Here is a 12,899-nt window from a genome sequence, read left to right as displayed (position 1 = left end):
TAGAGACCTGGATGGACTGAGAGACCGTTACACAGAGTGAATTAAGTCAAAACGAGAAAGACAAATATCATGCCTATATTTACACATATATGTGGGTATATGCATTAGAAAAATGGCATAGGTGATCTTATTTGCAAAGCAGAAACAGAGACACAGATGTAGAGAACAAATGTATGGATACCAAGGGGAAGGGGTTGGTGGAATGAATTGGGAGACTGGGACTGATATATATATATATATATATATATATATATATATACACACACACACACACACACACACACACACACTATTGATACTATGTACATAAAACTGATAATTAATGAGAACCTATTGTATACCTATTGTATAGCACAGGGAACTCTACTTAGGGCTCTATGGTAACCTAAATGTGAAGGAAATCCAAAAAAAGAGGGGATATATATATGTATATAGATAGATAGCTGATTTTCTTTGCTGTACAGTAGAAACTAATACAACATTGTAAAGCATCTATACTCCAATAAAAATTAAGTTAAAAAAATAAAATACTATTTGGCTCTCTTTGCCGCATCTACTATGAGAATGAAGACCATTCTCAGCAATCAGACTGTCGACATCCCAGAAACTGTTGACATTAACTTGAAGGGATGGACAGTTATTGTGAAGGGCCCCAGAGGCACCCTGCGGAGGGACTTCAATCACATCAATGTAGAACTCAGTCTCCTTGGAAAGAAAAAGAAGAGGCTCCGTGTTGACAAATGGTGGGGAAACAGAAAGGAACTGGCCACTGTTCGCACAATCTGTAGTCACGTACAGAACATGATCAAGGGTGTTACACTGGGCTTCCATTACGAGATGAGGTCGGTGTATGCTCACTTCCCCATCAACGTTGTTATTCAGGAGAATGGTTCTCTTGTGGAAATCCGGAATTTTTTGGGTGAAAAATACATACGCAGGGTTCGAATGAGGCCAGGGGTTGCCTGTTCAGTATCTCAAGCCCAGAAAGATGAGTTGATTCTTGAAGAAAATGACATTGAACTTGTGTCAAATTCAGCTGCTTTGATTCAGCAAGCCACCACAGTTAAAAACAAGGATATCAGAAAATTTTTGGATGGTATCTATGTTTCTGAAAAAGGAACAGTTCAGCAGGCTGATGAATAAGAAGATCTCAGTGATCCTGCTGCAGAAACAACAAGATAGCAGATGGTTCTATGGACTCAGTTGTGATCTTTTAAAGAGACAATAAAAACTCTTGATTTGAAAAATAAAATAAAAATAAAATACTATTTGAAAAAAGAAAAAGACAACCCATCCTGTAATCACCTCAGGGTTGCTACTAAGCTCACCTCCCTCAAAAATAAGAATCCTTTAAGAAATTAACTTTCAGCAGTCAAAAGAACACACAGAACCTTCAAAACAACGTCCTTCAGATTTGGGAGCTTTTATATTTCCTTCCCACATGAAATTTAATCCCCCCAAGATAGCATTTTCTTAATATGGCTCTAACGTCTAATGAGGAAGATTTGCAAACCACATCCTGATTCCTGGTATCTCAGAAAGTAGGCTCCCTAGAGCCGTGAGAACTTTACAGAGAGAACTGAAAAGTTCTCTGGCCTGTACACGCCTAAAACCATGAGGCCTTTCTGGAGGACACAGCCATCACCCTGAACTTTCGAAACCTACTGGACCAAATGCACAGCTGTCAGGACCCTCTTTCCTCTCTGCAGTAACCAGTCACCGAAGCCCTCAAGGGAGAGGCAAGGTACGTGCACACAGCGGGGTGTCAGGCTGCCCACGAAGGACAGGGTGTGAAGCCAGCCACCCTGAGCTGTCTTTATCCCCCGCATGTCTCCTCCATTCCTCTCTCACCAGAGACCAAATTCCATGGATACTGACCACTTAATCTTGTCTGCCTTTTAGAAGGGAGCAGCAGACAATTCCTAATTGCACTGATTCCTACTTCCACTGATTCCTAATTCCAAGATCATAGAGAGAGGACACTGCCTTTAATTAGTGCTGACTCATGGTCTAATCGGACTTCTCAGGTGGTTCACTGGTGAAGAATCTGCCTACCAGTGCAGGAGATGCAGGAGTCTCGGATTTGATTCCTGGCTCAGGAAGATCCCCTAGAGAAGGAAATGGCAACTGACTCCAGTATTCTTGGGGGGATAATTCCATGAACAGAGGAGCCTGACAGGCTACAGTCCACGGGGTGGCAAAAAGTCAACTGAGCACACATACACAAGCCCATGGTCTACACAGCATGTGGTCTCCACCCAACAACAAGGGTGGAGACTATTTAGTGGCTCTCAGGTAACTTCTAGGCACAGGACAGCAGGAAGATGGGCTTGATCACAGGGAGAACTTTCTAAAAGGACCTGCCCATTGGTTACTCTAACTGTACCAAGTCCAGTCTCCACAGCTTACTGGATAAGACTGTGTGTGATCCCCATGGTCCTCCACCTTCATCTCTCACTGCTCAGCCCATCTCATCCTGGGCCTGGCCCTGTTACACCACCTACTTTCCAAGCACGCAGTGTTGTTTTCTAGCTCCAGGCTTTACCAGCACAGCTCCATCTTTAAACGCTTTTCCCTGCATCTCCCTAACACATACCTGTTCACCTTTCAAGATGCAAGTGACATCTCCTCTCTTTAGTCTCTCTTTTTAAAATTTATTTAAAAAATTTTCTATCTTTATTAATTAATTTAAATGTTTAAAATTTTTATTGAAGTATAGTTGATTTACAATGTTTTATTATTTTCAGTTGTACAACATTCACTATTTCTATATGCTCCATTTAAAGCTATATATTTAGAATTAAAATTAAATAGATGTCATTATTTTGATTAGGTGACTGCAACTGTCCAAACTCCAGTCTACAACACACGTTGCATAAGATGCCCATAAAAACATTTTATTGTTACCAGCCTACCACATGAGTCATTATTTAAGCAGAATAATGATAATCACAGTAATAATTCCCTTTCTCTCCAACATTTTATTATGAAAATTTTCAAATATTCATGAAGGCTGAAATATTCATGTGGCAACATCCACACATCCATCCCCTAGGTTCTATAATTACCATTCTTCCACATCTGTTTCATTACATAGCTATCTATTCATCTATCTATCCAGCCACAAGTCCATCTTATTTTTGAGGCAAATAACTCTAAGCTTTGGTGCTCTACAGATTACAAGTGGCTATACAGCATCTCTTCCAGGAAATCTCTGAACATGTTTCACCATACATATTCACATGGAATCTGCATTGATTCAATAGATATTTCTTAACTGTTAATGTGTGTGAGGTCCTAGGTAAGGTGCTGAGGATGACACTGAGATGAATAAGACATGTCTGTCATCTTCAAGAAACTTAAAGTAGGAAAGCGGTGATGTCATCCGGTGTGATAAATGCTGTGGGAGCGACTCAAGACACAGTGCGAATGAAAACGCACTTCCATACTGCACGTTATAAATATCCCTGCTGATGGGGCAGGGACCCTGAGCCAGCTTCTTTCTTCCAGTGACAGTTACTGAAATAATCATGTTTTCTGATTATATATGTAATATAACAAACTGGCCAATGTAGAATAGTAGGGAGGAAATTTGGTAGTCATTTCAGAGAGAACCCCTTAGGAAAAATTTTGTGTATTTCAAGTGATTTTTCTATACTTGTTAGCTAACGTCTTTAAAAATTGGGATCATGGATATCATTAGTTTTTAATCCTGTGATGATTTTATATAATATTAAACATATATTTGGGGTTTCCCTGGTGGCTCAGATGGTAAAGAATCTGCCTGCAATGCAGGAGATCCAGGTTCAATTCCTGGGTCAGGAAGATCCCAGAGAAGGAAATGGCAACCCACTCCCATATTCTTTCCTGGGAAATTCCTCTGTTCGAGGAGTCTGGCGAGCTACAGTCCATGGGGTCGCAAAGAGTTGGACATGATTGAGTGATTAACACTTTCACTTTCACACATACATTTATTTCTTGTTACTAAATAAACTTCTAAGATACAATACTGACAGCTGACAATGGATACTTCTTATGGATGTGTCACTTACAGTTTTACTAATCTCATCCTGTAAAACATGTTGTTTTCAGTTCTCACTTCTGTAAGTAACAGTAGGATGAGTGCCGCTCTGTCTCTGTGGGGGCAATTATCTCTATCTCCTCATAGGATGTGGGTCTCCAGACGGTGTCCCACTGCAGAGGGCTTCATCCATTGTCACCCTCTTTTTTTCAAACTGCTTATTTCATATCGGACTATAGTTGATGAACAATGTTGTGGCAGTCTCAGACTGAGTGAAGTCAGTCACCACCCTCTCACCGCCACTGCCCCCTGCAATATGAATGTATCCCCACCTGTGTGATAGGTGAAAATGACATCTATTTTAAAAAATTCATTATTTCTTTGAAAAATTAGGTTGAACATGCTTTTTTGGCTGCTTGCCAATGTACATACACAAAAATAATTTTCAAGGGCGTGTTACACAAGAAAAAGATTCCCAGAACACAGCCAGGTGTTACTGAGCGTCCAGGAGGAGCAGGGAAGGACAGGGGATGCCCGCCCCCGTGAGTGGCACCTACTCACCAGCTTGGTGATGCCTCCATGGCGTCTTACCACCTGCCGGGCTCTCCTAAACTTGGCAACATTCGCAATTGTCTCAGCCGCCAAGCATTTCAGACTCTTATGTGGAGAATCAAGTATATTAACCATAACTGGTAAGCCCCCAAGGTCAACAATATTACGTCTGATTTGAGGATTATGACTGATTTCCTTCAGGATTTTTAATGAACCAATCTAAATGAGAAGAAAAAGTTACAGATGAATGGGTGCTTAATGCAGAACCAGTGCTATATTTTTTAAAAATTCCAAGTCTACCTAAAATCCTTCCCCAATTAAGTTTTTTAAGGGAACTGTTTATTCCCAGGTGTTATACACATCCCCCGATTCCCTGCATTTTCCTGCAGTTAAATAAACAAACATTCATCATTTAAGAAGCATAAGCTAATGGAAAGAAGCCAAAAAGACAAGGAAGAAAAACAGAGAGTCGACAAAGGTAGCTAATTGTAGTAGAAGTGAGTTATCAGTAAAAATTAAAGACCAGCAACAAGCAACAGGAAGGGCAGATGCCCAGCACTGAGAAGAGAAACACGTGAAGAGACACATGAGAAGCACATGTGTATCAAGGGCTCCTCGTCCACTGTGATCAAGACACTCACCTTACATTTAACTTCATCTGTCTCAAGTAAATTTATTAAAACTTCAAGGCCTCCAACATCCCTGATCGCCAACTGGCAGGTCTCTTGTGCTAAGTTAAAATCCTTCATTGAACACAATGCAATCACGGTAGCCGTCTGATTTCCTCCCTGCAAAGACCCAAGGCCACAGAAAGGTTAAATAAGATCATGCTCTCATAGAAATTTACTAGATGTTGATGAATCCATGAACTGGGAAGTGTGTGTCCCCATACACAGCATGTTTCGTTTTTAAAATTCTCTGAGTAGGTTATAATTTGTTAAATGGATCATGCTGAGCTAAAGCACAAGAAAGCTGTCCAGGGTGTCATAAAACATTATTCCAATTAAGAGTCAACCATGTTAAGGTGGTCTGTCTGCTTTAAACAGCTACAACATCAGGTGGAATTATGATATTAAATAGAGTCAGGGGCAAGCCTTGAGAGAGATTCTGAGGAAGGTGAGGTTTACGTGGGGTTTACAGGCAGTCCCTGAACTGTGTGTGCTACAGTGCAAACTGTGTCTGAAAATTATTCTTACAGATGTACACAGAATGGTCTAGAACATAGAAAACGTGAAGAAAGCAAACTGCCTGGTAGGCAGCACAGTGATCCATGTGGGATAGAGAATAAGCAGGGTGAGGCTGTGAGGCTGGGAAAGAGGAAGCGATTCCACTAAAACCTGGGAACCAATGGGTGGACTGAAGGAGAGAAAAAGATCGTTTCACTGTCATGAATGAAATGCTGGCCGAATAACATGCAAATCAACATCTGTTTAGCTAATCACCACATGTAAAGAGCAGTGGGGAACAACTTCTTCAAAAAATCCAAGAGATATAAAAATGTTTTGATGATGATCAGTGAATCAGGCCTGCTAGGAAATTAAATAAGAATTCATTGCTGAAATAAAGTAACATCCACTGATCATTAATACTTTGAAAAACTTTTAAGAACATAGCATATATTACTTCTACATACATATATTACTGCTACTGCTATTGAGAGTGGCTGCTAAATAAGAGTTCCTAGAATAGTTAATAAGACAGAAAAGCAACACTTCTAACGGAGCCAAGAAAAAGCTATTTTATGCAAAAGGTGTTCATAAGACAGCCTTGGGTTTCTACGTCAAAACACAGTAGCAATGGCCTAAATACATATTTTTCTTTTCTTGAGGGAAGACGTCTTCAAATTATGTTTACTATCATTTGCTAATCATGGCTTTACATTGCTATATTTTATATATATATATATATATATATTATATGTGTAGGTAGATAGACTTAGCACAAAAAAATGGAAATTATACTCAAGCTTCCCACCTTCATATCATGCAAATACACGCATGCCAATCCTCCTATAAATTCAACACAATATGTTTATAACTAAAGTGGGATCTGTAGAGAGTGAGCATCAAAAAGTGAGGATAGAAATGTTTAGGCTTCCGAGACTCTGCTTGCTCCCTTCCAGAATATTCCCTCCACATCTCTAAAAGTGCTCTGAACAACATTTCTGCTTTTCCTTCTAGTTTTCCCTCTGGGTCATCTAGGCTGTCTTTCATATTCAAGATTAAGTTTAGAATGACAAGAGCCTTAATTTTTTCACTTACATTTAAAATAATAAGTTTTGTTCTTAGAGCTTTTAGCATCTTTTTCTCAATAACAAGAGAAATTTTAATGCCACCAATTTTCACACAGCTGGTTTGAAAACATAAAGCGTTGTGTCTTCTATCATTACTGTCAGTATCATGGACCCCCTGTTTGGGACACAGGACACCACACACCAGTTCCTCTGCTGCCTCTCTTAGAAAAAGGTATATATTTTGTAAACCATAAGAGAGAATCTAAATACTAACCGTAATTAACTAAGGAAAATAACATAGAAAAAAGAAAAGCAAAGAAGATAAGAGAAACAACTCATTAAACAAGGCTCTTTTTCTGAATTTAAATGGTGAAAAGGAGGCAGAAAGTTCCTCCCAGGCACCTGCAGGAACAGAGCTGGGTTCTTAAAGGTTGGACAATGGAAGCTGAGAGCCTCAGATCAAGAGGATTCTTCAGGCAGTGGCTTCAGACTCAGCGCAAGCAGGAGTCTGAGCAGGAAGCAAGTAGTCGTCCAACAACGTGTCCTGCCCCAGTCAGGCCAGGAAAGCCCTTCCCACCAGGTCCAACTCCGTGAAGAAGAATTTCTGTCCTGCTATTCCCAGTCATACATGATGGGGAATCTTCCTGACTCCCTATTCCTGTGTCTAGTTTCTTTGGTAGCAGTTTTCTGCTTAGACATTCAGCACCAGCTTGGCTTCCTCTTTCAAGTTCTTTTCATTTTTCTCTTGTAGAGTATTTCCACCTTTTGAGTTTTACTTCATTATTTACACTATAACGGATGACATAAACTTTTAAAAGTCATGTAACTGCAGCTGATGCCCAAAACATAAGATCTTGTATTTTGCTGAACTATCTTTAGGCCAATTTTGAAACCAAATGATAGAAAATATACATTTATCATTAAGAAGTTAGATCTTTATAGAAAAAAATTTTTTTCTGTAAATCATCAGCTTTTTTGAAAATCTGGAAACATATTCATAGGCTTGAGGGATTTTTTTAGAACAGTTTTTTATGAGGGAAAGTTAGTTTTTCCACATTTCAGGATTTACTTCTACTCTTGTCACTGACCACATTCCCCAAAGGATTATAAATCTTTCAGAATGAATACCAGCAGATGGGAGCCAAAATATTCAATGTACAGAGCCACAAACGTTAGCCAATTGCTATTCTTTAAATACCAGCTATGTTGCAGGATTTTCAAATGTCCATTCTACTTTGACCAGATGCCATAAACATCTTACTGAAGAGAAGTAGTACAAATATGCTCCTTTTAAATTAAATCTCCCCGAGAATGTAATTAGTTGCCAATACTTATTTTCACGTTTTATCACAGATTTACGTTTGTGAGGCTTTTTAAGAGCTGGAGAAAAACATAGTGAAGTATTATTTTACTAGCTTCTGAAGGGTTTTGAAGAATGCTTCCAATAAGCTTTTCCATGTCTTGAATTAATGCAATTTCTTTGCTAGTTGTCCTCTTTCCCCTCCTGCTTCTTAAACATCTCCAACTTCTGCCAGCCTTCAGATATTTACAGTTCATGCTCCTTTCCATGACCAGCAGGCCCTCATGCGTGGTTGCAATCATGCTTCAAACACAATGAGACTGGATGAATGTTGCTTCTCGCTTTTCGCAAAATTTCTTCTTAAAAGATGAATAGAGGATTTTTAAAAAATAATGATAATGATAATGTTTTCCTGGACTTAAATAAAATTTCTGAAGTAAGTATTACCCCATCCAGTATAGAGTAATATCCTCCCTTACTGTTGATAAAGAAGCAATACACATTGTCTAAGTTGAGATGAAGAATGTATTCAGGAATAAAACAGAGAGAAAGCTGCCTGAAATCACTTTTGTATTCTTTCATTCAACAAATTTGCTTACTATTTACTTAGCTACTTGCCAAGTCTGATGCCAGGCCCTGGAGACATCCTGGGAAACAAAAACAGACTTGGGCTCTGCTTTTATGGAGCTCACAGTTTAGTAGAGAAGAACAATTTTAATTTTCTAAAGTCCATCCCAGTAAACGGAAACTTTAAGTCTGAGCAGTGCCTAAGGGAGAGGGGCACAGGGCCAGGGAAACCCACAGCGGGGAGGCTTCAACTGGGCCAGGGGGCATCAGGGAAGGTTCCCCTGAGGAAAGAATGCCTGGGCTGAGGTCTGGACAGAAAGCAGGCTCAGGTGATTCATCAGGCGCTGTAACGGCTTCAAGTAACCCAGTTCAGGAAAGGATGCCAGAGTGGGCAGATGGGACTGTGATGGCAGACACGCTCACAGGGTCATCCCTCCTGGTGTCCTGTGAGACTCAGGGAGACAGCAGGGTGGGCAGGGGTGGCAAGGGGAGCAGAGGTCCCTCTGTTCCCGTCTCCACCGTCCACAATCAGAGGGCGGCGGGTAAGACCTGGTGTGGTGACGCAACCATCACAACCATCCAACTGGCTTCCAAGGTCCTCAGCAGTTTTTCCTCCAAACATGCCACTCACCGAGCGAGAGCCATGACCCCTGCCAACGACTGTTTATTAATGATGACGGGGGGCAGGCACCCAGCGCGGGGCTTGGCTCAGGGACACTTTTCGTCTCTCAGGAGCAGAAATGGTCGAGAGTCAGAGCCCCAAGTGAGTGGCACAGAACCACATAAGCTGAGGTAGTAAAACATATTGCTTTGCCTTCTGTTTATTTGAAGACTGATTTTATGCTGAGATTCGGCACTCTTAAATCTGGGCTGCAAGAGATGAGACTCAAAAGGAAACTGCAAGGAAAAAGAGAAAATACTGTTCCAGAAGAAAAAAGAAATTAGGCTCAGAATGTTGGATTGCAGGCTTGCTAAGAATTTTATTTTATTTTTTTGGTCAGGAATGGTCAAGGAACAATGCAAGGATTCCCTATGCATTCTTTTTAAATCACCATGGAACATTTACAGAAATTGATGATTTACTGGAATGTTACGGCAATGAGCAAAAGTCTGTAGGAAATGTAACAGTCTTTCTAGAAAGATTCACAAGAATGAACTGAATAATTATGGTAATTAATAACAGTAGCTCAGTAAAGTGATTGGATACAAAGGAAATATTCAAAAATGAGTAGCTGAGAATAACAAATCAAAATATGTAATCTGAAAAAAGTTCCCATGCCAGTATTGGCAAAATAATAGTAGTAAAAATATCTCTGAGTGAATCTCACAAGAAATGTGCTGCAAATATATGCAGGAAAAGCTATGAAGTTTTACTGAAGTATATTAAAGATTAAATAAGTGAATGGTCATACCATATTTCCTAATAGGATAATTCAACATTATTAAAACTGTAATTTATCCAAAAATAATTTACAAATTAATGTAAGCCAACCAAAATCCTAGCAGCATTTTTTAGCTTTAAAAAAAAAAAAAACTTGGTTCTGGAATCATTGTCAAGATGATCTGGAATGGAAAATATGCAAAAAGTAGTTTAAAATATTTTAAGAAAACTCTCTGGCCAAATATTTAAATATACCAAAGCTATAATAATTAAAACAGCATGGGATTATCCAAATAAATCAATGTAGGAAGATCTGGACACAAAGTCTTAAAGTGAAATGACAATATTTGATAAAAGAAGCAACTCAGATCACTGAAGGAAAGAGTGGCTGAACCTGTCATCTGACTTTGACATAGGACAAATTGAGAGAAACTGGCACATAACAAAGGATTAATTTGCATCAAGAATCAAAAGACATCCACACAGGGAAACAGGCAAGGTACACAATACAAAACTCATATGTTAACTCATGTGTCAATCTCACTAACAATCAGGAACATGGAAATTCACATAAGATACATTTTTCCCCCTATAAAACAAAAAAAGACTGCAGGTTAAAATTTATAACAGTAAATCTTAATCCTAGTTGAGTAATTTTAATACCCTAGGGAGATTTTAAAGACTATCAAAGCCCAGACCCCATTCCAAACCAATTAAATCCAAACTTCCATGAATGGTGCCTGGGCATCAGGTCTTCGTTTTGTTAAGAGCTGGGCTGATTTCATTGTGTGTCTGAGGTTGTAAACCTTTGATGTTATTACTGATAGAGTGTCAATGGATGTTTATTTTCTGAAGGGAGTTATCAAAAATTTTTTATGTGGCTGATTACTTTTCATTATATTTCCCTCTAAAATAAAAAAATGCAGTACTTCTCCAACTTCACTGTGCACATATTCTTTTTTAAAAAACACATCTTTACTGAGGTATAATTGATATGCAAAAATACTATATATATTTGACGCACACAATTTAATGAGGATGGACACATTCATATACCTGTGAAACCAGCACCACAATCAAGACAATTAATATACTCATCAACTCCCAAAGTTTCTTTATGCCTCCCCACTTTTTGTATGCTAATAGCACATGGCAACCTGCTCCAGTATTCTTGCCTGGAGAATCTCATGGACAGAGGAGCCTGGCAGGTTAAAGCCCACGGGGTCACAGAGTTAGACATGACTGAAGTGATTCACACACAGCACAACACAATGTGAGATCTCCCTCTTACATTTTTTAAGTGTAAACAGTATTGTTAACTACAGGTACAATGTTACAGAACTTGTTCACCTTTCATAACTGAACTTTTACACCATTGAACAACAGCTCCCCATTAGAACTATCAACATTTGAAATGTGCATACTCTTTCACGCAAGCAATTCTATTTCAAACAACTCATCCTATGGAAATACATACAACGTCCGAAGCATACATAAAAATATTTGCGGCTGAATCATCAGAACAAAAATTGATTTGGGGAGAAAATCTAAAAGGTTACCAACAAGGGAACTGTTAAATTACTGATTTATGTATAATGAAATACTATGGTGCAATTAAAAGGAGTAAGGTAGATATGAAAGATCACCAAGACAGAGTATGAAATATTAAGACAAAAGGTACAATGTAGAATCATAGTCTGACTTCATTTTACGTATGAAAGTTACATATGTATATGTATATATACAGACATCTGGAGGGTATTCACTTTTATTCTTTTGCATGGCTTGAATAGGTACAATGAGCATATGTCAATGTGTCATTTTATAATACTCTAAACACAGAGGAGATAAAGGATGGACCAGAAGAGGAACACAAGCCTCTGACAGGCTCTGTGTGTCATGGAAGAATCAGCAGGGCATTGCCAGCCAGACCAAGAGCTGGATTAGGATCGACAGCCCCTGCCAGCAGGAAGCTCAAAGGCCAGTGGATGAAAAACGGACAGAGGATTTCTAGAAATATGTGAAATGAAACATCATTTATATCAAATTTGGTACCTCTTACTCCTCAACCCCTACACTTAGAAATTCTTCAGCATTCAAACTTCTGTAACATGTGTTTTTAACCCAAAAAAGTGAAGCAATCCACTGGATTACATAAATCGGGAACTAGACATAAACTTCTTTTCTCTATTTAGCCTCTCAAATAACTTTGGGTTGGAGGCATGCTTTGAGGAATAAAAAATATTGTTGTTGCAAACACATCAGTCAGCAAATTCCCTGAACAGATCTGTTACATTTTCAGATCATTACACAAAACTGCCTTAGATATCAATATTCTTTCTAATCAAAAATCATATGAATTGCTAGATGGCAGTGTGTATGCTCTAATTATGCTCTAGCTGAACTAGTTAGTGGTACGTGTTCCACTAGAGAATGAATAGAGTTAAACCTTAAGAGACCTCCCTAGAGATTTTTCATATTGTCATTTTTCAGTAGTTAAGTGGATGTGATTGCATAATGTGAGCTAGGGGCCATATACATGGTTAGGATTCAATGGTGTGTTTACCATACCCATATAGTTATCTTTGCTTTTTCTCCACTCTTTTATTTATGATTGCCCAGAGGCAAAGCAAGTTTAAAGCTCAAAAACTGAAAACAAGTTACTGCTGTATCTGTAGAGCTCAGAGGGTGAGGCCCCTTCACCACTTTCACCGTCTCTTCTGCTATAAAAATAAAAGATGACTAATCCTTTCTTAGTGGGCATTATACAAGTCACACATCTCAATCTGAATAAGTAAAATTCTTACACTACACTATGTAGCGGTTTCTCTGGTGGCTCAGACAG

General features: G+C 39.0%; 2 protein-coding genes across 2 annotated transcripts in view; one reads left to right on the top strand and one right to left on the bottom strand.

Annotated features, from left to right (window-relative positions):
* ODAD2 (outer dynein arm docking complex subunit 2) overlaps positions 1-12,899 on the bottom strand; it is a 158,058-nt gene that overhangs the window by 89,614 nt on the left and 55,545 nt on the right. The window contains exons 10-11 of the mRNA XM_052650822.1: positions 5,215-5,361; positions 4,583-4,792 (exon numbers count right to left, since the gene is read on the bottom strand). Of these exons, the coding sequence (XP_052506782.1) occupies positions 4,583-4,792; positions 5,215-5,361 (357 nt within the window). The remainder of the gene's footprint in view (positions 1-4,582; positions 4,793-5,214; positions 5,362-12,899) is intronic.
* Positions 532-1,143, top strand: LOC128058384 (60S ribosomal protein L9-like). Its single transcript, XM_052650823.1, has one exon. The coding sequence runs from the start codon at positions 559-561 to the stop codon at positions 1,141-1,143; it is 585 nt and encodes a 194-aa protein (XP_052506783.1). The 5' UTR covers positions 532-558.

This window comes from Budorcas taxicolor, chromosome 13, assembly GCF_023091745.1.
Source record: "Budorcas taxicolor isolate Tak-1 chromosome 13, Takin1.1, whole genome shotgun sequence".
Classification (NCBI taxonomy): domain Eukaryota; kingdom Metazoa; phylum Chordata; class Mammalia; order Artiodactyla; family Bovidae; genus Budorcas; species Budorcas taxicolor.
Note: the sequence above shows the minus strand (reverse complement) of the source record. Positions and strands in the feature narration are given on the sequence as shown.